At 43.8% G+C, this 26,786-nt stretch overlaps 2 protein-coding genes across 4 annotated transcripts in view; one reads left to right on the forward strand and one right to left on the reverse strand.

Annotated features, from left to right (window-relative positions):
• The window catches only part of CC2D1B (coiled-coil and C2 domain containing 1B), a 34,090-nt gene extending 17,650 nt beyond the window's left edge, over positions 1-16,440 (forward strand). Inside the window, exons 13-24 of one of the 2 annotated variants that reach the window (XM_014939197.1) lie at positions 500-692; positions 2,923-3,095; positions 3,761-3,886; positions 4,422-4,480; positions 4,715-4,831; positions 5,294-5,367; positions 6,002-6,060; positions 7,868-7,919; positions 9,301-9,400; positions 13,506-13,596; positions 14,292-14,422; positions 15,331-16,440. In XM_014939197.1, the coding sequence (XP_014794683.1) occupies positions 500-692; positions 2,923-3,095; positions 3,761-3,886; positions 4,422-4,480; positions 4,715-4,831; positions 5,294-5,367; positions 6,002-6,060; positions 7,868-7,919; positions 9,301-9,400; positions 13,506-13,596; positions 14,292-14,411 (1,164 nt within the window). In that variant the 3' untranslated portion in view covers positions 14,412-14,422; positions 15,331-16,440. Of the gene's footprint in view, positions 1-499; positions 693-2,922; positions 3,096-3,760; positions 3,887-4,421; positions 4,481-4,714; positions 4,832-5,293; positions 5,368-6,001; positions 6,061-7,867; positions 7,920-9,300; positions 9,401-13,505; positions 13,597-14,291; positions 14,423-15,330 lie in introns of those variants that run through there. The other variant, XR_001411639.1, reaches the window with a different exon arrangement.
• A 1,916-nt stretch (positions 16,441-18,356) lies between these two features.
• The window catches only part of ZFYVE9 (zinc finger, FYVE domain containing 9), a 45,260-nt gene continuing 36,830 nt past the window's right edge, over positions 18,357-26,786 (reverse strand). For both annotated transcript variants that reach the window (XM_014939196.1, XM_014939195.1), the window contains exons 13-18: positions 24,661-24,811; positions 23,648-23,728; positions 22,102-22,264; positions 21,336-21,441; positions 20,101-20,277; positions 18,357-18,863 (exon numbers count right to left, since the gene is read on the reverse strand). In XM_014939196.1, coding sequence (XP_014794682.1) covers positions 18,702-18,863; positions 20,101-20,277; positions 21,336-21,441; positions 22,102-22,264; positions 23,648-23,728; positions 24,661-24,811 — 840 coding nt within the window. In that variant the 3' untranslated portion in view covers positions 18,357-18,701. The remainder of the gene's footprint in view (positions 18,864-20,100; positions 20,278-21,335; positions 21,442-22,101; positions 22,265-23,647; positions 23,729-24,660; positions 24,812-26,786) is intronic.

Consider the following 26,786-nt stretch of genomic DNA (forward strand, 5'->3'; position numbering starts at 1 on the left):
GTTGTTCTAATGTAATTAGTCCCGGACTTTGATCCTCCATCCCAGTAGCTCCTATGTTTGTGCTTTCCCAGGATGTCCAACGCTTACTGCTTTTTGTCAGGCAGCACCAGCTTTGAGACTTCAGTTTGGTTTATTTATCTCTCTGGATTTGGTTGCTGATTGTGCCTTCAGCCAGAGTAGCTTCTAATGGACAGAATCCCTGGATGATGGTTTTTCTGCGTGCACCTGCTTTTTTTGAAATTACTGCCTTGATGAACATTCCCATTGTCCCTTTGATAGCAGAGGTTTGATGCTTGTGTAGGTCAACTACCTACTGCCGTGGCATGACTCATAAACCCCCAGAAGTTAAAATTTGCTGTCTGGAATGTTATGCTCCCCTCCAAAGTGGTACCAGAAGGCTGATGTAGTGATAACCATGGCTGCTGATGCTTGAGATGCTGTCCTCAACTCTGGAATAGATTTTTACGCATTTAATGTGAAATTCTTCTTGTTATGCTAGAATGAACCTCTGACACAGGCCCCAGTTGCCAAGAAGCCTGCTCAGCTGCCTGGAAAGCCGACTCAGGTTGTTAAGCCAATTACAGTGCCATCTGCTGTAGCTGAGGAGGAGAGCTCCCCTGAGCACCTCAAACGAGCTACGTCACCCTCCACCCAGGACAAGGCAGAGTCAATGGATCATCTCCCTCCAGCTGGTAAGGTGAAGGGATCATCATTCCCAGTGATCCACGTGCAAATTGTTTGCACTAATTTAGTTAATACCTCGGTAAAGACTTATTTTCATTATATTTTACACATGAGCCTATGAATTTGTGGCATAGACTTCCTCTGACGGGAGACTCAATATATGTGTCTGCTGGAGGGCAGATCCAGACCAGCCGTGCAGCTTTATTTCACAGAGGCAGCATGTGTAATTATAAGGGTGATTGGGTTTTTAATTAATTTCGATGTAACAAGTTGTATCGATTCATGATGTTTAACTCTGCTCGCAGTTGATCTCTGCATATACTCCCATTAAAGTGGATGACTTTGCCAGTGTGAATTATTCATTGATCTAACATGGCTTCCTACATCAGACAGTGGTTTCTTTCTGCCTAGTTCTTCATCCAGGGATCTCAGGCTGGCACGCAGGCAGTGGTTCATCAGTCTCTAGTCCTCCTGTTGCTAAGGTCACTAGACAGTTGTCTGCTCAAGATCAATTGTGCAGATAGTGAGGGACAGCCACCTCCTCACGATGTGATTTGGGCACACACCAATTGAGGCTCCATCATTCTTCTTCCATTCTGCCCTGGGTAGTTCCTCAGGGCAGAGCAGAGCTGCCTAGTTGGCTGCGGTGAGTTCTTTTGCAGAGTGCAAAGGCATTTCACAGGGCCACCATGATTAGCTCATAACTCCTCTCCCTAGAAAATTCCATGACTTGTTTTATAAAGACCACTAAAATACAGTGCTTGTCTATTTTGGCTTTAAAAAATCTATGAATCCTTAGGAGATTGGGTCTTTTTGCAATTTTAGCTGACACAGTAATCTCTTAAGTGAATAGCCCTAGACTTACGGTGTGAAGGAATTGATAATACCTGGTCTCTGGTGTTACAATAGTCTTTCCTGAAATGATACTTTGAGTATTCTAAAAAAAGATCAATAGGTGCAACAAGAACCTGGACAGATTCTTGATTTTTCACAACAAAGTGTCAGTACTTCACTACTGTAACCTGTGTTTCACTAGCCAAAGTGCATTCTGTCATCCAGATGTGACCTCCTTTCCCCCGGAATTACAGAGTGCAGCTTACAGCTGCCTGTAGCTGATAAATCAACTATAAAAAATCCTGTCTCTTTTCTTGTTGGAGAGTGCCAGGCGTGGGGAGGTGTGGGAATGGAGCGGAGCGGTGCCACTAAAGGCCTGTACCAGCAAAGTCAGGGAGTCAAGATCAGTTGGATTAATGGCTTTGCTCAGTCCATTCTCTGCAGATTTTCTTTGAAAATACCTGTGCTCTGTGCCTCAGCCTCACAGAGCACGCTGTGGGGGTTGTGTCAGTGGAATCTGGGCTACCTACCATGTCTAATTAGTTTGGTTTTGGCTGATTGGGCAAATTGCTTACAGCAGCAGGACAGCAGGCTCTTTTGTGAGGATGGGAATAAGTTGGTCGTCATCTGACAGCAGTGCCCACAGCACGAGAGTCGTGGGTATACTTGTTTGCTGAGACAGGCACCTCTTGCAAGTGTTGTTGAGCTTGTGCAGTGATGAGTAGAGCACAGTGGTGAATACAATATGAGTATCTTTGGAAATGGCTGTAATCAGCTCACTCTGTACCGTTTCCTAAGTGAGGTATAGGAAGAGGCAGGATGCACTGACCTGTTGCAATGTAAAGCCATCTTTGCTGACATGTGTGGTTGTCCGTACTGTTTTGGGAAGGAAAGAGGAGACCCTAGAATTCATAAGAAACTAAGATGGCAAGGAATTATAAGTAAGCAGACATGGGTATGTCTCAGTCTGCTTGCACGTGTTGGTTCATCTGGTTTTTTTTTGACACAGCAGGGGACAGGAAAGAAATGAGTACAGAAGGTGTTCATAATATTTGCTGACTTTTTGAAGTTAAGATGTCAAGCTGAAAGTTTAATTTCAGTGTCTGCTTTGGACCAATCAGCTGTACTGGAGTCTGTCTCCTGCCTGCAAGTAAGGGGCTGTAATTACTATTGTGACAGTTGTGAATTGCTGTGAGTTTCTTTGATGAAGGATGCCATGACAGAAGGAAGCTCGTTTCTTTCTCTAATATTGGAAATTGAAACTGGCCAAAAAACAATTCAGTGCAGTAAGGAAATGTCCTTATTTGACTGACCTTTTTCTGCCTGTAAACTGAACATGATAAACCTGTTTCAGGGGTATGGCAGTCTCAGATGAGTGGGGGTTTTCATACAACTGTTTTTCAGCTAGAGAACAGCTGGAATTTCTGGAGAACAGAAAGAAGCAATACATGAAGGCAGCCGTCAAAGCAAAGAAGGCAAATAACCTTGAACAGGCTAAGATGTATCTCAGAACAGCTAAGAGTTTTGACCTAAAGATTGAGCAAGCAAAATCTGGCAAACCTGTTGATATTTCCAAGGTTAGTAGAACTGTTAGTATTATGCTTCGTTTCATATTCGTGGACATTTAAGGGCTTACTTCAAACAGTGAATGATTTAATAGATATTTTTTGACACAAATTAAATTAGTTTGTTTAAATGACAAATCTGAAAATTCCTGAGCCCTGAAATTCCTCTATATTTTTGTTCTAGTTTTTGTTTCATTTTGTTTCCTCTGCTGCTCCTCAGATGTGGTAAATTTGGAGAAAATTTAGTCTCCATGAACCATTTGCTCCGTGATTTGCAGTTGCACACCTAAGCCATGCAGCTTGGAAGCGTTCCCTGGGCTCAGGGTGTGAGCAGTTCTCTTAGCTGTGCCCCAACCCCACATTGGGATGAGGCTCAGGTGCATGTGATACAGTGATGCCCTGGTTTCTGTTGGTATTTGGGTAGATGGGAAAACCAAACTGCACTGTAATAGCTCTCCTGACCTGAATAATGAGGGAACTAGGCCTGTAAGATGTTTTGCAGGGTTTTATGACTTAATCAGTCATCAGGCAGTGGTGGAAGTAGCACTTGGGTTGGAATTGTTTTGAGAAGAACAACCCATCTTCCTTCACTGACCTTCCCCTACATTCTGACTGCTTTTTGCCTGCTTAATTTTTTTCCTATAAGGGCTCTGAAATGTGGTGTTCTTGTGTTGCAGCTGCCATCACCCCCTACAGATGATGAGGGTGATTTTATCTTCATACACCATGAAGACGTCAGACTGTCTCAGAAAGCAGATGAAGTATATGCACAGCTCATAAAATTGCTGAAGGACCAACATGAGGTGACCAGTTTATCTTTTTTAGAAATGTTCTGGTGGGTTTTTTTTTTACATTTCTCTGGGTTTTATTAACATTATAATCCCATCATAGTTTCTCTGGGGTTTTCTGTTTTAGTTCTGAAATACTTTTGGTTTTATGTGTTCTAAAGTAGAAAATTTTCAGAGTTGGATTCTCTAGTAGTGAAAGTCAGAGGTTGGGCTTGGAGGCTTGGGACTATCAAGTTATTGCTATTAGATATGGGAACTCAAATTTGAAAATAGTACCTGGATGATTAAGCCTCACCCTTGGGTGAACCTCACACCTAGAAATTATGTGATTAAAAAGTAATAGGGTAGAACAGCTCAAAAAAATGCCGTGCTCAGCTTTGGACTTAAAGGACAAAACACCCTAAAAATGGGTGGGTTTGGGTAACTGGGGAAAACTCTTGGCTTTTCTTAAATTAGGTTCTCATCAGCCTCAGAACTCTGCCAGTCATGAGTCTGTGTGTGAGGATCACTGAGTGCATCTGTATTTCTTTGGTTTTGTTTCTGTTGACAGAGGTGTTTGCAGTATTCCAAGCAGTTCATGCATCTGGGGAATGTAGCAGAAACGACTCGGTAAGACCCGCTGCCTGCTGTTCATCATCCCACAGTGTGGTCAGTTCAGGCTTGAGTCTGCCTGAACCTCCCCCTAAAGATAATGGTTGATAAGCTTCTCATTATGCTGCATCTCCAGGTTGCTCTCAGACCTCTGCTCTGAGGCTTATATCTGGCAGAATGCTCTGTTTGATGTTCCAGTACATATGTGGCTTTTCTTTTATTTTTTTTATTTTTTTTTTGCTTTTTCTGTAGGTTTGAGAAACTGGCACAAGGCTGTAAAAAGGACATGGAAATCCTACAGCTTGCACGAGCACAAGGAATGGATCCTCCAAGCCATCACTTCGAGGAAAGGACCTTTAAAATGATAAGGTATAGAAAAACAAATGGATTTCTCAGGCTGGAATGAGATTTCTGGTTTCCAGCTCTTGTTTGGGGAATTGTGGGCTTCAGCAAACTCAGGGGGAAGCACCTAGGGTTAGGCTCAGCATTCCTGAGAACTCTCAACAACTTAAAGACAAAGAAGTTGTTCTCCAACAACAACTTCTTCTCTCTTCTTCTGGGTTCTTTTGTTTTCAAAATATCTTCAGCCCCATCTCATGTTCTGCTGCTTCAGCCACTCTTCCTTTGTGTTTCTCCCTCAATCCTGTTGCCTTTGGGTTTTGTTTGTGGCACTTTTCACTATACCTCAGAGATGTTTTTGTCTCAGTTTGTGCTCTTTCCTTGCTCTTTGGTAATCTATGAAGGCAATCTGTGCAGGAGTACACTACAGTGGATCAGGTGGTGGTGGGCTACTGGGGTGAATACTCTTTTTTTGTCTTTATTTTTTCACAGGATATTTTCTGAGCTCAACAGCACAGAAATGCACCTTATTATTGTCAGGGGGATAAACCTCCCAGCACCACCAGGTATGTACTCGAAAGAGCATGTGGGCTTTTTCCTCAGAGTAGGTAAGAAAAGCAGTGGGGAGTGAGATTTTTCTACCTTGGAGACCATTTCAGGAGTCAGGACTTTTGTAGCCAGCACTCATTAAAACAAAATAACTGGTTTCACACTCAAGCCCCCCAAACCCATTAAACAGTATTTAAAAAAACCAACAAAAACCAGAAGACTAAAGAGAACCTGGATTCCATCTGGACAGATGGAAGAACTTGAAGTTGTCCTGTGTTCACTAATAACTGGGTCATAGTTTAAGTTTCATATTTATCTCCTATTTTGTGATGAGTGCCCGCTACCTTAATGTATATTGACCCTTCAGTAGACAGGTTTGCTCCTGCCAACGGTGCTGCTTTTAGTCCCTTGTTTCTGGGAGGTTGTAAACCATCTGTGCTAGACTGTCTCAGGTCTTAGAGCTCAGCACTGAGAAAAGCAGATGTTTTCCTTTGGGTGCCAGCTTTCCATGGATTTTGGTTTGATTGATGGGTTTTTCACAAGAGATGGGTCATGAGTCCTACAGAAAATGAGTTAGGTGCTTGTGAAAATCATGCTCAACGTCACAGATGGAATGAAACTACCTGTATTGGTGTTTGTTGTCTCATTCAGGTGTGTCGCCAAGAGATTTGGATGCGTTTGTGAAATTTGAATTTCAGTACCCCAGTGCGGTAAGTGTGGGTCCTGGCTCTTCTGTTCCTCAGCCTGTGGCTTTTGCCACTGGATGAGCTTGTGAGGGCTTCTAGGAGGAAGTGTAGATTTTCTTCTAGAAAGGGAACATACTTCTAGTCATGCTGCCTGATTTTACTTTTAAAACAGAAAGCTTTTCTGAGAAAACAGAACTGCTGAAGCTGTTTCCTGCAGATTTGAGCTTTGGTGCACCTTTCTCTTGATGTTCTCCACACCTTATGCTTAGCAGTGTGGTGTCTGCTTCAGGCTTGCACGTTCTCTGGCTGGCCACCAGCTTCCTGCAGAACAGCATTCATAGTGCTGAGCCCTGCCCACCTTTTACCCCCAACGATGCTAATCAGAGCACTTCCAGTGTTTGCATAATTTGTAGTTCATTTCTTTCAGGGGTGCAAATGCGCTGGTAACTTCAACCAAACACAAGAGCACACAAAGTTGTCACTAGGGGAGAGGGGGCCACCTTAGGTGTGATCTATCCAAGTCCCATTTTTTAAGAAAACAAGCTTTTAAAGTCATTGCTCTTACAATCATAGAAGTGGATTGAAAAGGTTAATCTTTGTCATCAAATAAATACACATGACTCCTGGTGAGTTAGCTATCAAAATATATCTGTGCATATCTGGAGAAAGGACTTAGGCATATGAGTTTCTTGACATTACTAATTAATGCTTATGTGTATGTGCATGTATATAGAAAATATGTATATATATTGCTTCTTTCCTTGAAATTCCCTGTGTCATCCTGTTCCTCTCACCTTTAAAAGCAGTCTGTGGTCTGAAAAATCCTGAAACCATTGAGCTGGATGGGCTTCTAAGGAGGACTGTCCACTCTCACTGTCAGTAGAAGTGCTGGGGCTTCTGCTGCTTTCTCTGTAGGGCAAAACCAATCTTTGCTCTTACAGGACTGAGCCCTTTGAGAGTGCAGAGCCTAGATTTTTACCTCCTAATAAATTTTGCAGCAATTCCACTAAAATAAATTCAGTTACCTGTGGGAAATTGGTGATGGTCAGATCAGGTTTGTGTTTAGGTTTGGGTTATATGAGGCCTCAGTGGAGAAGTTCCCACCATCGGGGTGGCTGAAGACAGAATTGGTCTGGATGAGTAATTTTCTGGGGAATAAGTAAGAATCAGCGTAGTTGCTTTTTAATCTATTTTAATTTGTGTATAAAAAAACCCCAGATCTCTACTGCTGAGCCAACAGTCAAATACACCACCTTTCTCCTTCAGAGCTGAAATCAGTTCTGCAAAGTAGCTGCAATAATTAGGTCACGTTGTCCTTGTTCAGTCCCCAGAGATTTCGTTTGTACTCCACTTTAGGTTAAAAGTTAATTCATTTTGGTGGCAGATTGGTTGTCAGGCGAAATAATAGTAGGGCAATTCCCTGAATGATTTGTGATGAATTCCTTGTGTAGCTTATTATTCCAACTAATGCAGAAGGAACAGAATTACTGTGTGGTGGAATGTGCACAGTTTATCACGGAGTTTAACAGCCTCAGTCAGTGACTTTACGATGATTGGATTGAATTGAGTGTGACCATGTAGCTTATCTGAGGCTCTTACATTTAATGTAATGTTTTGGCTTATTCTTTATCTAGTATTATACTTGTTACCACAATGAAATCCAAACATTTCAGTCATGGATGTACCGTGACTCTTCTTCTCATTCAGATAAACCCCTAAACCTCATGTTTCTTGTATAGGTATGAAAAAGAGCTGGTAATAACAATGGTTACTGCTTTGTATTTTGAAAACATCTCTCATGGCTTTATGTAATGTGTGTCTCTCTTAATAGGAGCAACCTCAAAAGAGTAAAACACCTGTAATTAACAATAACAATTCTCCAGGTTAGTACTTTTTCTGGGACAGAGGGGAAAACGTTGCACCTTAGGAATCACTGGGGAGAACAGTCTCATACTGTGTATGAGGCCAGAGGACCTCACGTCACCTTTTTTTTTCTTCTTTCTTTTGAAAGGGCTTGTTGGGGGGTGAAGTCCAGCTGCAGTGGCCATTTCTTCACCCTCATCCCAATATTGGTGATAGTTATTAGAATTAGTAAAATTATCATGTTACCGGTCATGCTCCAGCTGTTGCTGTCATCCCTGCTGGGAGATGGGCCAGATAAATCATTTCCTTTATGAAATAAGTTAAATTATTATTTTTAATATCTTCATGGATCAGATCTTTTTCAGTCAGATTTTGTGTCCTGTGAGATTGCAAACTGTCACGTTTTTTGCTAATCAGCTAACCTTTCTAAACCTGAAAAAGCATCGTTGCAGTAATAGATTTATTTTTTTTTTAAGACAACATATCTTGAAACCAACTAAAATTCTTTTATTTGTACCTTTTGAAAAATACCTCTTTGTACCCAGCCATTGAATACTGGTATTAGACTCATCATGAATTTTAGAATTAATTGTACACTCTGGGTTACTGCTACATTATTTTTTTCCATTCTCACAGTAAGCAGCCATCTCGTATCAAAACAACTTTGAATTCAGAATCCAAATTACTAGTTGTGAATTTATCTCAAAAGAGATACATATATGTATACATATATATATATATATGTTGGTTTTTTTTTTTCCTTTTGAGTTTATATCTATTTTCTGTTAGAAGTCCTAAAGCTCTGATACTGAGGGCCATGTTCCAAATCTTCCAGTAACTTGATCTGCGCTTGCTGAGCGGCCACGTTAGCTTTAGTGGTTTGTGTTCCTGGGCTGACGAGTAGAGCTGAATGTTCCTGGGCAGCGCAGCAGAGAAGTCTTTCAACATCAAGAAGTTCTTCATGTTCATTAATGAAACTGGTGTTCAAAAAGTATTAATTATGTTATCAAATTCCTAGTCATTCCAACCTTCCTATGTTTTTTCCTTATTACATTGTACCTTTTTCTTAGCCACAGACACTCTGTCTAATTGGTAAAAGAGCCAGATTCTCCAGTCCTGGCTCTCCAGTAACTTGCTGTCGCTTCCTCATGATGACTTGGTTTTCCTGCAGTTTGGTTTCTGTCCCCATAAAATGGGGGTGAGAGATGAGCTGTTGTGCAGGGACATTAACTTGTTAATGACTGAAATAACCTCCTGAGAAGGAGATTCATAGGGATGGGAAGTGTCTCTCTCAAATGGGCCAAACTCAGAGAAGCAGGTCTGGGGACGTGTGTGTAATAGATCACTGCATGTAGTTTGACTTTCACAGCTTTCTCTCAATTTTCTGTATCTTAACTGTAGAATATAACCAGTTGTTTAAGTTGAACATCAACCGAAATCACAGAGGTTTCCGACGAGCAATTCGGTCCAAAGGAATTAAATTTGAAGTATTTCATAAAGGGTAAGTCCACAGTTTCCTCCCCCCTCGTTGCTTCTCTCGTAACAGTTAAAAAGAGTGCTGTAGCTGAAATTTATGAAGCACCATCTCTAAGGTAGCAGCGAAGAGTTGTCTGGTTCTCTCACATCTGAGAACTCCTTTCAAAATGCACCTGAGCTCTGGATCTTCCCTCTGGGAGTGAAAAAAGGCAGAAGTTCAGTGAAGCTGGTTGAGCACTGGCAGATCAGCTGAGGATCAGTGCGTTAAGAGGAATTGATGAGACTGAGAAAGTAATGATTCAGCTTCTAATTGTTTTGACTCTTACCCAGTTTGGTTTTAGTTATCAGGACTAGAAGATTTCAATGTTACATGGGATGACTTTGTAGAATAGCGCGGTGCAAGTGGCAGCAAAGCATTCACAGGAGTAAAGCAGATGACAGATGATGGCAGAACTAGTGTTATGGTTTTGTACTTATCTTCATTCTGAGATCTTACAACATTTACCGAACACTGCGAGCAAACTGTTAGACTGTCTTGAGAGAGAAGGACTCCCCTCATCTCACAGTGATGAGGTGGATGTTAACAGTTGGTAACGTTCAGGGAGATGGCCCTGCGTCTCAGCTCCTTACTGAGTTACTCATCATGGGAGTGGCCTAGATGCACTAATCCCCACGTTGGTTGTGATGCGTGACTTGGGTGGGATGTTTGATGCCCTGGTTTTGTCTTGGTGGGTCTTTGGGCTGTGCTTTGTTTCTGTTCCTGGGACATGCAGAAATGATCCATAGCTTCTCCGAGATGGTCTTCATGTTGTAGGTGTTCTAGTTTGTGAGCTAAAGTCACATTGGTTTTACTCCACATCTTCCATTTGCACCTCCACTGAAGCAAAAGCAGATTTTCTTACTCTTCCTCTGTCAGTCCCAACTGCTCCCCACTCTCTTGTTCAAGATCCCATCATTAAAGATCCTGCCTCTTTTGTATAGAACTTGTACAAGTGTTTACATTTGTTTAAAACATTTCTCCTTATCTTTTGCGTACCCTTGTGCATATGGGACACGTCCTATTCTTTTATCAGCTGGAACTGTGCTTGTTTTTAAGGTCTGAGCTCAGGCTTAAGTTCACCCATAAGGAAACCCCTGTGATTCATGAGTTGGGTGCCAGCTCCAGATTGCCCTTGGAAGCCTTTTTGAAGATTAGCAAATAAATCTGTGCAGGATGGCTCTTTTCTCATTCTGAGATTTTTAAATTTTTTGTTGTTCTTAGAACAGGAATCTGACAAGTTAAATACCTGTTTCTGGATTGGGGTGGAGGGGTGGCAGTTCCCTGGGCAAATAGCAACAGGGAAGGAGAAAAAGAAGTGCCCCCTGATCATCTTCCCGAGAAGGGAGAGGACTCAGTGATCCAGGCTCTTTTTCTGAAGGCTGGCTGCTCCCTCTCTTCCTTCAAGACTACAAATGAATAATACTTTCAGAAACGCTTGTAGATGTTGTAGTTTTGGGGTCTCTCATAGCTCTTTGACCATCTCCCAAGAATTATTTTCTCTTAGTGAGCAAAGGAGACTTGTTTCAGGTCACACATATTAAACTTCAGTTCAAAAAACACTTTCAAGTAGAAATCCAGCAATGTATTTTTCCAAAAGAAAAGTCTCTCCTTAAACCTCTCCTAAAAGCTTCTGAAGATAAAAGGAGATTTCCCCAGAGCTGGTTCTGAAGCCATGGCCTAGAGCAAGTTCACATTCTTCACTGCAAACCCCCTAGAACTGATCAGGGATGAACCAGTCTTTATTATTTCTTGAATTACATAATGGAAAAAATGGTTTAAAAAATTCAGCTAGAAGAATTGCTGATTCTCTTTTTAAGTTTATGAGCAAAAGTGGCCAAGATACTGCAGTACACTTACGTAACCCTGCTTCATCTTAAGGTGCTTGTGAAGTAAAGGAAGGATTCTAGTGGTAAGCTAATAAATCCTCAACTTTTCGAAACGACTTTGTGAGTCTACTGTAGTCTCATCAATGGCAAATGCAGTTCCATCTTTGGAAGGCTTTCTCTCAACAAAATTCATAGGCATCGTGTTTGGAGGCGGCACTATCGGCCATTGTGGCATTGTTTTTCCTTTTCTCCAGCAACTTGCATTGAGGTGGACAAACGGACAAGTAAGAAGCAACCTGAGCAACCCAGCTGGAGTCTTCCAAGTCCTTCAGCAACAGGTTTTTGGAAGAGACGTGCTTCCTAACTGTGACTCCCTGCACGTTCCAGTGCATTCAGAGTAGTGGTGGTCTTGCACTTTTTTATCCCACCCAGAAGTGTGTGAGCTCCCTCCTGTGAACTCACTGGTTGAGGGGTCTGGAGAACAAGTCTGTGGAGCAGCTGAGGGAGCTGGGGTTGTTCAGCCTGGAGAAGAGGAGGCTGAGGGGAGACCTTATCGCTCTCTACAACTACCTGAAAGGAGGGTGTACAGAGGTGGAGGTCAGTCTCTTCTCTCAAGTCACAGGTGATAGGACAAGAGGAAATGGCCTCAAGTTGCACCAGGGGAGGTTTAGATTGGATATTAGGAAACATTTTTACACTGAAAAGGTTATCAAGCATTGGAACACATTGCCCAGGGAAGTGGTTGAGTCACCATCCCTGGAGGTGTTTAAAAGATGGGTAGACATAGTGTCAGTTGGTTTGATGGTTGGACTCGATGATGTGAAAGGTCCCTTCCAACCTGCACAGTTCTGTGATCTGTGGTTACTTAGGTGCTGTATGAGCCATAGCATCCCTGAGGCTATTTCTGAACACACGAGGCAGTAAGTGAGGTTATAGTGAGGCTGTAACTGCAGTTGAGATGAGCTGTTTGGAGAACATATGAAGGAAGCAGTCATTGAGGATGTGAGGTAACAACCTTCCTCCTTTTCCATCAGAGATTTTAGACAGTCGGTTTCACAGATGTTCAGTTGGAAATTGCAGGAGCTGATGGCACATCATGTCTGTGTATTAATGCACTGGTGACTGTTGCCACGGATGATCTGATCATATAATCATCTTCAGAGTTCTCATTGCATACGTCAAGTTGATATCGTCATAATATCTCTTAGTGATAGTGAGAATAGGAAGAAGGGTGGATGTTTTGGGGTTGGGGTTTTTTTTGGTATGTTGGTTTGCTTGCTGGGTTTTTCCCTAAATAGAATGGCATAAAAAAGGCACGGCTGGTTGGCTTTCCTGCCTCCAGAAACTCTAGAATTTAGTTATCAAACTTTTTGGAGACTGATTCAGGGAAATGCTTGGCTGCAGGCAAAGAAATGCAGAAATGCAGTGCTCTGAGCTGAGTATTTATTCAGAATTAGTGTGTTTTAGTCTTAGCTGTTGCTAAGGATCCGTGTCTGGAGGGGGATTGCACCACCTGTCCCTTAAGGTAAAGATGGGTCTCCTGCTGATCAAACTGGTAAAACAGGAGTGACTGTAAGCAGAGAAAAGTCAATTGCTTTCCTTGGAGGATAAAAATACTCTGTGTTTAATTCCAGTGGATTAGAAATTCTAAAATTATACTTCCTGACTGTTAAAACTATGAGGATGAAGGTAAATCAAAACAATAGCTGAAATGAAATGTTCTTACTTGTTGAAATTGAGTGGTTTGATTTCTTAAAATGAAGCAGAATGGTTCATGTGATTGATTTTTTTTTTTTTTTTTTTCCCCAAATAAGTACCTTGGCAAAACCAGCATGTGCCTGGGAAACGTTTGTTTTGATGAGAGATGCAACTTCCTTGGGAAGTTCTTCAGCCTGTTGTATTGAACAGCCTGGAGCAGAAGGTTGCTGTCTGTCCCGGCCATTCTTCCCTGTCACCCTGTGCAGGGACAAAAGCCACTGCCATTCCAAGTGCTAGTTTGGTTGATTGTTTTTCTTCACTACTGTCCTCATCTATAATTGGGCTGCAAGAGAATACTTTAAAAAAGAGTACTTCCATATCTTGTCCTTGTAGTCTGTTTGATGAAAGGCAGCCTGATTGGTAGGGCTCTAGTAGCCCTGCCTAGTCTTGACTAGTCCTCCTGGATGTGGTGAAGGTGCAGATAGTGATGACCTCTTCACTTGCTTTCTCTTTACTGCTCTGAAAAACCCTTACCCGTTTGATTAAGGGAGGTTTCTTTGAAACAGGTCCTTTTTCAGAAGTGACAAGCATGTGGGGACAGCACACTTGAAACTGGAAAAGCTGGAATCAGAATGTGAAGTTAGAGAGATCATCGAGGTATGTTTTCTGGGGGAGGTGTGTTCTTCTAATAAGTGCTATTTGAGCACAAAGGGACAGGGAATGTTCGCACTGGATAAATGTATCTCTGACAGGTGACAGCTTTGTAACAGATGAGTTGGTTAAACCACGGGCTGTTGGCTCTTTTACCATCTCTTGAAGCTTGTCTTAGCTGTGCCCGTGCTGGTACTGGGAACTTCTTGGGAGCTCCCTTCTCCAAATTTTCTGTATCAAGATAGTTTTCTTCGTCAGGATCAGAAATTTAGGTGATTCCCAAAATTCTTTGTGTTGGTAGCAAACCAATCAGAGGGTTAGGTGAAGACTGACGGAGTGGATGGGGAGCTGCTGTAAGATCCAGTAGATCACTACTTAAAAATAATAATCCCTGGGTCCATCACAACCACACTCGGGACGTTGCTGCCCATAGTGTCCTCTGAGCTGCCCGGGGAGTCCACTTCTACCTTGGGGTCTGTAGAGGTGGTACAACCAGTGGCACAGCTGCCTCACACCAGCTGGGTGGGCAACCTGCTCTGCCAAATTACGAGTCCAGGGAAGCACATGGGTCTGACACCTGCAGGTGATCTCTGTCATCTTTCAGTCATGGAGAAATAAAGTCAGTGGTTGCCCGAGGCACTATAGTTCATGATTGTCGTTTGTCTGTGCACTAACTGCTCTTCCTTTTGTGGTTCTTGCAGATTTTTGATGGCAGAAAGCCCACTGGAGGGAAACTGGAGGTAAAAGTAAGACTCAGGGAGCCCCTCAGCGGTCAAGATCTTCAAACAGTTACAGAAAACTGGCTGGTCCTTGAACATTAGTTCTATCTGAGGTATGAATTCTGCACCTAAAGATGGTCAGAACTTGACAGGGCTACATATAAACTCTGCTGAATCATGTCTTTTGTTGACATTGACCTAATTATGTAGCTCTGGCTTTGGTACCATCCATCCTTGTATTTGCAGTGGAGAGTTGACATCATTTCAGAAATGAGGTTACAGAATCTCTGATTAGTTTGTCTATCAAAGATGCTATTTCACAATCCCTTGAAATACAGGGAGAGCTTCTAGTACCATCTTTATTTAGAATAATTTTAGAAAATTAGATTGATGAGTGCTATCTAGGAGGGAAGGCACTGTCTGTCCATTTGTATTGGTAGCAAAACACCTTTCAGAGTTAGTAAGGACCCTTAATCCCCCACCAGAAGCAAGAGAAGGGCATTTTTTGTCCCATGAAAGTCCTGCAATAGCAGGTAGACCCTCCTCTTGGACCATGACCTTGCTCTAAGAGCATGGAACAGACCTCGCCTTTTCTCCTGGAAAACAGACCACATATAAATAGAAGGTTTCTAAGAAGTAATCCCTCTTCCTTTGCTGGAGCCCCCGAAGTCTGTGCTCCCTCTTCCTTAGCACGTTGTTTTGCATTTGTAAATGGCACTTAAGCTGCAAAACTTCACAATGATGTCACCTCTGCTTGATTTTACACATGGAGTTTGGGCCAAGGGACACATTTGGCCATGTCTGAAGTGACAATGTGGCCTTGTGCTGTGACTGGACACCTAAGCGTTTTCCATCACTAGAGCTTAATCATTGTGCTCCATTGATTTTTCTAGCTGCCCATCCAGAAAATTCATGTCAGCGATTTACATACAATGTGACCTTGAACTGCAAACATCTGTTTGGTGCTGCATCCAGTAATTTCACTGGGTTTTCTTTGTGGTTTTTGGTTTTTTTTCCCCAGATCCATTGGAAGGTTAGAAGATGTGGGATGACCGCAGGTGGGAAGATGCTGCTAGCTGCAAGCACCAAAGATGTTCAACGAATGCACTACTGAACCTAATGTCTATTTTGATAACAGCCATAGTGCTTATTAATAACTTTTAAGGCAAATGTAAGGCTCTGGAAATGTGCTGCTGCAGGGGACTGTCACTTGTCTACGCAAAATAGACAGAATTGCCTTAACGCGGGACTACTAACGTAGCGCCAGGATGAATGTCACACTAACTATGCAGAGCGGTGGGTGAGGACTTGAGCCCCTTACAAATCCCCCCCGAGGCAGCGCAGAAACTTTTCAGTCAAGCCACAGGTAAGACCTTTCACTAGAATTCATTCCTTCAAGCTTAGGAGCAGCCAGCGTGGTGCACTCAACACCTCCTGCTTTTCTCTTCTCTCCTCGCAAGGCCTCTTTGGGGTTTTTTTTGTTGGTTTTTTTTTTCCTGTTTTGTTTCCTACACTAGAGGAGAGAGAACTCTGCGGCGTGTCCCTCCTCTCTGCGTGCCCTTGGCACGGGGAGCTCAATGGGATGTTGCAGGGCTTCTTCCCGGCGGCTGTTCACAGAGCTACCTTTTTGTTCTGGCTACCAGTTGTCTGCCGTGCTTGCCCCCCTGCCTCTTCAGTGCAGCCCGGTACTGTGCCTTCATCCTTTTTCTGGTTTTAAAATTTAAAAAAGAAGGAAAGGAAAAAAAAAGAAGCACGTTAGATTCTGCTGCTTGGATTTTCACAGAATCAGGCTTCTGCGGTTCTCCCAGGTGACGGGGAAAGCAGCCACCCTCTGTCCTGTAGAAAGCTGGATGGTGACTGTTGTGAGGAATGCTTTTCAGCAGCAGCACGTGGTACCAAATAAGTTTTTAAATGCTGGTGAGCGAAGGGAAGGGGAGGAGAGGCTGTGGCTGCCTGGGGGGGTCGGGGGGCTCCTGCACCTGGGGGAGGGTGACTGCAGGCAGAGAGGAGTCCAGACGAGGCAGCGCCGCCTCTGTCTTCTGAGCAGATGAAGACAATACAGTGTTTAGTTTTTAATTTCAATAAATTTAATATACAAAACTACATGTTGAAAATAAAAATATAATATGCAGTTTTTTGCAGTGTTAACTAACTGAATTTTAAAAGTACAATATTTTTTTTTTTTCTAAAACAAGTACTCATTTCTTAACAACATGGTAATTAAGGTCATTTAAAAGGCTATGGTTGAAGCAAACATGTCAGTCACCAGTTGATAGTGTTTTGCACAAACGTAATCCAAACCTAAAAGACTTTTGGGGCAAAGGAAGAGAAGATAAAGATATTTTTTTTTCACCTCTTTTACTGCATTATTAAGCGTAACAATGCAACTAAGGTCACTGGCAAAGCCGCTGCTGTGGCAAAGCTGGAGCGCGGGCTCGAGGAGGGAGATTGTTATTAGTTTGTGGAACATTCTTCCAGGTGCTGGTGGGGTGTGCGCTGTGTCCCAGGGAAACGGGGGGCAGAGGGGAGGTGGAGAGCAGCCCCAGCCTGGCTCCACACAGACACCAGGGAGGGGTCAGGGCTGTGTCACAGCTTCAGGTGTTTCCACCAGGAAGTGTTCCCCCTTTCCCCAAATGCCAGAGGAAGGGTTTTGCTTTGACGGGCGCTACCTCCGGCTTGTGTTCCTGGAGCTGCCCCCCTGTTCCCTGCCCTGCCTTCTCCTGGTGCTGGGTGGGGACAGCTGTAATTTGCAATATTGGATTTGTCAGACTTTGCTTTTTTTTTTAAAAAAGCAGTAGCCATTTATTCACAAACGCACTCCGTACATACACTGGGCTGTCTTTACATAAAAATACATTGCTAGGTGTACAGTTACCTTTTCCTTTGCCCAGCTAATGCTGTATATTTGTTTAAAGAATCTAGCATCACTCTGACAGTAGCCTTGCACTTCCCTTTATATGTGAAAGGACGCCGGGGTTACTCACAGACAGCAAAAAGCAAAACGATCCCTGCTGCATCCACCAGAACTGACTGCGAGGAGGGGACGATGCAAGGTCTGAGACACTGTTCACCATAAATTAGCCCCCAAATTAATATTGTGTATCGACAGGAGGGGAAACCTTCGCTCCCCCCGCCCCCACACGCTTCCTGGGAGGGGCTCCCAACAGCCGCTTCGCTCGGCTCTGGCTAAACAAACCAAACCAAACCCCTTCTCCTGCTTCCAGCCCTTTCCACTGGATTTAGCAGCTTTCCAGGGAGACAGTGAGAACGTGGAGCCACATTTCCTCTGGCTGAGTCTCAACATTGAAGCACTTTCCTCACTAAAGCCCTCTCAAGGTGAGACCGAGAGCACTGGGCCAAAAGCAAGTGTTCAGAGCTGACCAGAAAGCCTCTTTTTTTTTTTTTTTTTTTTTTACATGCAAAAACAGCCACTCTATACTTTTATCACAGGTAAGCTTTTACATGGTGCTGCTAATATGAAGTGCGAGCTGTCCTGCGTTACGTGACACTGGCGTTACACTACGGCACACAGCAAGGAGGAGACTTAAAGCTGCCCTGGGTGGTGCTTGTCTTTAAAAAGCAGGACCTACCGGGAAACAGGACCGAGAGATAACTGCACTTTAGGGCTAATATTTCCTCTGCTTCGTTACAGATTTGTAAACAAAAGTACAGAATCGCAGAGTTGTCCTAGGAGATTATAGAAATCCACCGAGGCAATGGGGTTTTATAGTAAATAGAGGGGAAAAACAAAAAAGTAAACTATCCTATTACACACACACAACTGCAGTTTACACAATACCGCTTCCAGAGCGACGCCTGCCCTCCTGCTCCTTTGGATGCGCGTACAAACGGAGTTATGGCTAAAGAATCCTTCCGTGTCTCTCAAGGGCTACTCCGAGCGTATTTCAACCAATAACCTGGTCAAAAAATAATGTAAACGTTACTTTTTTTAATGTCTACAGAATAACCACAAACGGCATTATGATGAGGTCAGAATGGAGGTCTCGAGTGTTGTTTCTTACATGTCCATCTACAAACAGTACGAGATTGGAGTTTCACTTTTTATTTACTCCCCAGTGATCTTTGCACCCATCTGAGCATTGAGAGTACATGACTGTAAGTCTTTAAACATGAGCTTTTTTTTTTTTTTCTAAACAGTAACAGAAGTGTATTAGCTGCAAGGATAGCATAGCCATGTTGTAGAGAAGCTGCCCTGATCCTCTGGTTGTTGACAATGCATAGAAGATTTAGAATTATGGAACAACTGTCCCTCCCTCCTCCCCCTCCCCTTCCCCAATAGTGTTAACAAAAGCTTAATTTTCCAGTTTTAAAGTGCAAATGATTCAGATACAACTGCTGCTGGAACAGGTCTGAACAGAAAATGAAGTCCTCTTATGAGATGTTTTCCAGAATATAAAAGATGAGCTCCATTATGACCGGCCCCTCGCTCAGCTGACAGGCCCCTCCGTGAATCACCGGCACTAAGGCACTGTCCAGGTCGTTCATGTACTGCGCGGGCAGCGGCTGCCCGTTGCTCCCAGCCTGGTACCCAACCTGCGGAACACAAACGAGAGCGGGGTTACCGGGAGCAGGACACGAGGCCGCGGTTCCACGTGGAGTGATGAGCTGGGTGAGGGGCTGTGGGCTCTGCCCTGGGGCAGTCGGGCCCTCAAACAGGATGGAGCAGGCACTAGAGCGGCTTTTCCACTTGGTTTTTTTCTTCTCTATTTGCCAGTCGCCACCGAGACATGAGTAGCCTGGTTTTTTTCTACTGCTTTGTCAAAGCAGATCATTCAGATCAGCAGGAACCGCACCCTGCATTATCAGATTAAGTCATGCAGTATTTAAAAGCTGGTGGATACCAAGACCAGGGCCAGGCCAGCTGTCTGGCCAGGAGACCTCAGCTCCACTTGTAGCTTTTGCTGTAGAGTGTTCAAAAGATGGGTTGTGTTCAAAAGATGGGTTGATGTAGTGCTGGGAGGTATGGTTTAGTGATGGTTTTGCTTTTTGTTTGTTGTGTGGGTGTCTATTTTTGTCAAAATTAGGTTTACGGTTGGACAAGATGATCTTTAAGGTCCCTTCCAACCTAGAAGATTCTGTGATTCTGAGATTCTTTGTTCTGGAGGGGACCTGCTGCCTGTCCCTCTGCCTCACACACCACGTGAACTTTTCAGAACAGCCACGCTTGTGACCAACGCTGTACGCTCACCTGAGAACACACCGAATCCCCTCCTGTCTTTAACTTTGGGTGAAAAGGCCCATTTAGGGTCTCCCCTAAATTGGGGAGGGTTGTTCACGGGTCTCTGATGACAGAGCAGGTGCTGCTGGGGGTCAAGGCCTGGTGTTAATTCAGGCAAGGCACGAGCTTTCCAAATTTAACTGTTCTGGAGGGGACCTGCCACCTGTCCCTCTGCCTCACACGCCACGTGAACTTTTCAGAACAGCCACGCTTGTGACCAACGCTGTACGCTCACCTGAGAACACACCGAATCCCCTCCTGTCTTTAACTTTGGGTGAAAAGGCCCATTTAGGGTCTCCCCTAAATTGGGGAGGGTTGTTCACGGGTCTCTGATGACAGAGCAGGTGCTGCTGGGGGTCAAGGCCTGGTGTTAATTCAGGCAAGGCACGAGCTTTCCAAATTTAACAGATGGCCCGAAGCACCAAACTACAGCCAGCACCCGATACTGGTACTGCTTTAACCAAGAGAATGGTTGCAGTGGTGTATTTCCTTTTTGGGGAATGAAAAAGGGAACAACCCCCCCAACTTAAACCAAAATTACTCAAGACTTACTTGATCGGAGTCGAGTGTAACGCGTAGCCCAAGCTTAGTCATTCCATCTTCCTTCAGCAGCTTCAGGTGGGGACAGAGAGCTAAACAGAAAGCCTTTGCCACATTTTCAGTCAGCCTGCTGTGATCGGCCGGGTCACTCAGACCATTATGTTGCTCATCATTTTCCAGGAAAAACACCTGGAGGAAAGAGTTAACACAAGACATGACATAACACTTGGCTTTGCTAGAAAATAAGGTTAGTGAGACGCCACTTAAACTTCTTGCAAATGAGGACTTAAAGAAGAGCTGCTCAGGGGAGACCAGCAAAAGACCCTGAAGTCAAGCCACCTTAGGGGGGAATAAGTAAAAAAGCTTCAAAAGCAAGATTTAAATAGTTGCATTCACAAAAACCTTTGCCACTTAAACTTTTTGCAAAAAAGGAATTAAAGTAAAGCTGCTCAGGGGAGACCAGCAAAAGACCCTGAAGTCAAGCCACCTTAGGGGGGAATAAGTAAAAAAGCTTCAAAAGCAAGATTTAAATAGTTGCATTCACAAAAACCTTTCTGTTCTGGTCAAAAGCTTCATTACGGTGATTCACTATGTATTGCACAGAGTTTTTAATAAAAACCTGCCTTTAACCAGGTGTTAATTTCAGAAAATTCAAATTTTTAGAAGCCACCCCAGGCTGAAGGCGTGTATTGTTGTCACTGAGCTTGTCTGTTGAGCCCAACTGACCTGGGGAAAAACAATATTCAGGTGGCAAACTGCAGAGTCAGTAACTCGGTTCCTCCTGGGCAGGTTGAGTGAAACGCTTCAGGAAATGTTTTAAGAGCAGGATTTGTGTGCTGGCAGCGTCACCGCTGACGTCAGCTGGGCAAGCACCTGCTTCGGGGAGCAGATACCGTGCGTCATTTATACCACAGCACCTTCACTGCCACTTGCAACGTTTTAGAGAAGGTGGCTCAGAGTAACGTGTTCCCTTGGGTAACACAGGGAGCAAGTGTTTTTCTGGTTGCCCCCATGCGAGAAGAGGTGGCCAACGCAGAGAGAGCTGGGACAGAGCCCGAGCTGCACATCAGTGACGGGGTGTTTCCTTCTGCACAATCCCGTGCTCAGTCTTTCCTTCCAGGAGGGAAAGGGAAGACGGGTTTGTTTAATTCTGGTGAGAGGGGAGAGCAGGTCAAAGGAAGTGGCTGTGGCTGTGCTCCTGGAGTGCCAGGTGCTGGTTTACAGGCAGCTGGAGGTGTGGGACGTACCTCTGTCCACCGAATGACCTTCCCGTTTGCCTTGTACTCTGAGCCATGAAATATCTTCACGCTCGTTATGGACTCCATGGATTTGCCATCAATAGGGCTCACAACACTGTGAAAGGGAGGGAGAAGGGTAAGCGCCGACTTAGCAGAAGACAGAGCTGAGCAGAGTCCACTGCAAAAGAGAACTACAGCAGCATCAACGGGCAGCTCCTCTGCTGCACCCAGCTCCTCCAGCTGCCTCCCTGCAGGGGTTTTCATAACTGAGTGTTATGAAACTACACAAATATCCTTCCTCCTGGATGCTGAGTCCTTAAACATCGTACCCACCACAACAGCACTTTACTGCCAGAAATCCTTCAGCTCCCGCACACACCTTTGTTTTGGCTTAACTATCCAGAGTCCAAATATACCGTTGGTGTTCAGCAGTTTTATTTCCAGCACTCCTTAATGCAAACTAAGCAGCAGGAGAGCAGCACAATGTGCAGGGCTCAGCACCGAGTGTTGGAGGCAGATCAGTGGTTTCCAATAACTGGGTATTAGCAATGGCAAAAAATCCATAGCATTGACAACTTTCTAAATTGATGCCCCAAAGCTCTGGTATCTCAGTTCCATTTTCATTACGTTTAATTGCATATTATCCCTCAAAATAGAGGTGCAGACTTGTAATTCCAATTGATTTGAAGACTCATACGCCTTATAAGATCAATTAAAATTTTTAACAAATACACTCGGTCACCACCCAATGTCAAGCGCTTGCTCCTCTACTTACCCCTTACTGAAGTTTTTATCATCTTCTACCCACTGAATATGAACGTGTTCCTGAGGGTCTTCAGCATCTACTTTGCCGCACGTGATGGTGAAGTCTTTCATCTCTCTCAAGGCCTGCCTCAAAGAGTCCATGTTCTCCGCCGTTATCTGGACCATCACTCCATCTAGGGAACCAAGAAATCCTCATCAACCAAGATAAGCCACACTGAACAGAGCCTATATAAAAAAAAAAGAAATAAACATCCTTCCTCTTTTTGCAACAGAGAGGTTAAACATCTATTTTAAGAATCGGAGGCAGCAATGCTACATAAAACCATTTCTGAACTCTCAGATTCCTAAAATTGAGCGCCGATGAGCGCTGACTAGGGAATACACAAGGATAATGTGAAGTCCTTCTACCAGATAAGCTGGCCACAGCCATGGCTGCATTAGTTTGCCTCAAGACTTGGCACCGGCTCTAGGCAACCCTCAGAAACCCCGTGTGACCCCCTCCATTCAGCTGTCCCCTGGCACTGGTGGCACTGGAAGCAGCGCTCCAGCGGTGACACAGCTTTTGGGAAGTCAATGTTTGCCTGCCAGTGGCAAAAGATACAGAATTTGGATTGTGTCCATCTAAATTATTGCAGAACTAACTTAGCAACGGATCCACCGGTACCTCTGTCTTGTACTAAACCAGCCAGTTGGACACAGAAAACGGGATAATGCCCTGCATACACCGACTCACAGCCAGATGGCTGCTCTTCAGCCCCGAGTGACCACTCGCCTGTGGACTGCACCCCCAGACAGCTGCAAGCTCACAAGTTGGGCAGCTTAACGAGTTCCTACTCATCAGCGGAGCTGTGCTAACTAACTGCACGCACGGGCTTCCTGCACACCTCACTCACAAACTGTAAGGAGCAGACTTAAAAACTACTGTTGCTCGTCAGTGGAGCTGTGCTAACTAACTAACTGCATGCACTGTAAGGAGCAGACTTAAAAACTACTGTTTTTAAGACCAGCAAACGCAGTCGGCATTTATTTCTGTGATATGACAACTGGTAGAAGAACAACAAACCAAATCAGAGAGTGGCCAGCTCAGCTACCTCCACTGGTCGTGTTCTTGTCTGCCCACATACAAGCAGATAAACAATGCACAACGCAGAGCTCTTTGGGAGCACTCAGTTCAGCAGGGCTTCCTCTCCTGGTCAGTAGAGGACACGTTCCATTTCTCAGGCTCACGATTTCCTCGCTCAGCCCAAACCATTAAACGGGCTCACAAGGCAGGTATTTCGTATCTTACCCTCATTTTCTTGTGTCCCTGTTGATCACGGGCTCACAAGGCAGGTATTTTGTATCTTACCCTCATTTTCTTGTGTCCCTGTTCTACAGCACCTGGACAAGTTCCTCCTGATTAACAAAAGCAGGTTTTTTGGCTAAAAAGTAGGATAAAGCCAAAGCAGCAGAATGATTCAAATGCCCAAGGTGTAACAGCAGGGCCCTGGTAACTCCAGAGCTGAGCTGTATTAAGAGGGAAGCCGTGGGTTATAACCAAGCAGTTCAGTTCTTACCTTCTACTATACTGGATTTGGCAAGGTAGCCTGAAGAGGATTTTAAAGCTCCACTGAACACAAAGAAGCTGGCACCAGTCACTGCAACAACAACAACAGCAGGAGTGAGGCTTTCGTCAAACGGTGCCTTACACAAGAATCAGGTGTCACAGCTCTGACATCCAGAGAGGTGAATAACCCAAACCAGGACAAAATCTGCTGAGAATGACGGTGACTGATGCACGTCACGGGCTGGGATGCGGAAGGGCAAATAACCCAGTTCAGAAAAGAACTGGACAACAGTTTTTGTCAACCTTAATAAATGCTCATATTTCATCACTCTCCCCATACACACCTCTAAGTTTCAGGACTATTAATTTAGGGTAACCAAGTAAATACGAAATATTCCCATAGAGCTGGCAAAGATTGTGAGCGAGCTGTTCATGGATCCCACTGTAACACCAACCCACTGGCAAGGCCACCTGATTTTAAGTAAAAATCTCTTAAATGACCACTAAGCATCATGAAATTCCTGCTGGAAATCCCTCTTCTTGTCCCATATGTAAAATGAACAGAAGTCAGGTAAAACCATCAGTCCTGAGTGACACCCCACACCAGTATGCTCACTGGGGTGGCTGAACATAAAAGTTGGCCTCTGTCTTGCTTATTCTCACTTGGAAATAGTATAAATGCCTTTGCCAGAATTTTTCCCCAGACCCACAACATTTAAATTCTCAGCACGCTGCTGCAGCAGCCTTTCAGCCTACTCTAACAAAAATAAGGCCAGGAAATGAGATGGTCTAATTGAGGTGAACACGAGGAGTTTCTTGAGGACACATCATTATTAAAACGCTGCTGCTGCTGGTTATTCCTATTTACCTTTCTCTCACACTAAATCTCATCTTCCTCCTTTCAGAGAGGACAGGTGAAGCACGGGCAACCACAGCCTCACCTGGGGTCTCCAACAATGCCAGAGACACCTCTCCTTATTAATGTAGAGATGGTGCCTGAGCACCCTGACCTCCGTTCCTCACCCTTCCTGGGCTGGTTGTGGATGCTGATGGCCTGTGTCTGGTAATTCCCGTCGTCGTTCTGCACACACACCAGATGGGAGTCTGCTTTCTCGTTGAAGCACGCGCCCCCCGCTAGAACGTGCTCGTTGGATTTGTTCATGGCTTTCATCATCTGCAAACACAAAGGTCGACTGTTTCCACCCGCTTCGGCGAGCGCTACCATAAATAGGTGATTCTTGGAACACTTCAGTGGGACAGAGCAAGCTTCTCAACAGGGCTCATAGTCTCCTGCCAGATTTTAGCACTCAGAACCAGAAACTGCTTTTGAAATGAGGCTTTAGGGCTTATACCATCTAGATGCTTTAAAGTGCCCCCTTTTATGTAATTAAAATAGGTGATATAAGGGATAGCTGAGCTATACCGCTTGCAAAAGCTACTATCTCTAGCTGGTTTTAAAAAAATAAATTCACAGGGATAAAAAAGCATTAGAAGAACATTGGGAGGAAATATCTGGCTTGTTTACACAACTACAGTTGCCTATGACATGAATGATAAATGCTGCCTCCACAGCTCAGTGCTAGATGGGCACTCACAACTCAGTGTTTAATCCTGGTTCTGCCACCACCAGACACCAAAGCTTTCGTGTCCCTGTGCTTCCCCTGCATGAACTGGTGAAATTGGGATCCATGTTCCCCATCTGATGACTTTTAAAAAAGATGTGAATTGTAGACATTCAGAAATAATTTTAATTCTCTGCCAAGGAGACCTCCAAAAAGCATCCAAAAGCATTTGTGATATAGCTACTACATCTACTGTATTCCTCTACTCTGCCCTGGTGAGGCCCCATCTGGAGTGACCTGCTCTGGCAGGGGATTGGACTAGATGATCTCCAGAGGCTCCTTCCAACCCCATATCATTCTGTGATCTGGACTTCATTTTTGCTGATTATCATCTAACAAAATCCTAGTTATGTGCCTTGACAGAACATTCTTGTAAATTTTATTGCTTCTTTCCTTTTCTCCTCTCTTCCTCTTCATGGAGGCTCAGAGTATGAGATTTTTTGATCCAAAAGAAAACTGAGGGAGTCATCTATCTCTGGAATTCTTTTCAAAACCAAAAACTATGTTTGCTTAAAAGAAAAAAAAAGGCAAATTAAATTAACCCCCACCTTCAGTGAAAACCCTGATGAGAAGGAAAATGCTGAATTATTTGACATCTCTTAACAGCACTCACTCCCATCCTCTGCTTCCTGTAGCTGATAAGCAGGCAGGCTACACACAGCACGTTTGTCTCTCTCACTCTATCATAAAACCTTAATTATAGTGTCAGGAATATTAGCTGATGCTCACAATTGACAAACGTGCACAGGTGTAATGTTTGGGGAGGAAACTTAATTAAGGTTTTGCATCAGACAACATTGTATGTCATTATCTAGTTTATCATGTCTTGCTCCAGAAACAGGATTTTAGCTCAACAGCATCTCCATCTTCATGGAGACCAGTAGCTGCCTTTAGCACAAGAAGAAACAACTGGAAACAGCAACTGTGCTTCGTAACAAGGCAACCCATCAAAACGTGACAGTCATCTTTTCTGGGGGACTAAACAGGCAACTAAGTATCACTAGAAGTTGTAGAAAATTAAAATAGTTTTGAAGATAAAAAATACGTATTTAATAGAAAAACTATATATTGGTGTTTAATTTGTTAACTACGGTCTGGATTCTCCACATTTAATCTGTGTGTGAGATTTAAAGTGACTTTTCCACTTTCTAGATAGTTTGAGTGACACTGTTTTCTAATTAAAAGCACAGCTAACACTAAATGACACCTTGTGTGCCAATCCCTATTTAATTAATGCAAACTTTACTGACCTTTGCCTTTCCCTCACAACTGCATCAAGAATTAGCACACCTTTTAACACACCCTTTATCTTCTTGCTTCATCAGTTTCAGTTTTTTAAAACTTCACATAAAATAACTTTTTCCTTTTTTTTTCCCAATTTATTTCTTTATTCTCGTTGTTATTTTACTCGAATGCTTCTTGCAGGAAATTCTCTCTTGAGGGAAAGCTGTATTCTGCTCTGATATTACAAGAACTTCTACAAATGCCATTTTGCCCAGGAGCTTTGCTCTCACCCCAAACGCTGAT

This window comes from Calidris pugnax, unplaced genomic scaffold, assembly GCF_001431845.1.
Source record: "Calidris pugnax isolate Ruff unplaced genomic scaffold, ASM143184v1 scaffold18, whole genome shotgun sequence".
In the NCBI taxonomy this organism is placed as follows: Eukaryota; Metazoa; Chordata; class Aves; order Charadriiformes; family Scolopacidae; genus Calidris; species Calidris pugnax.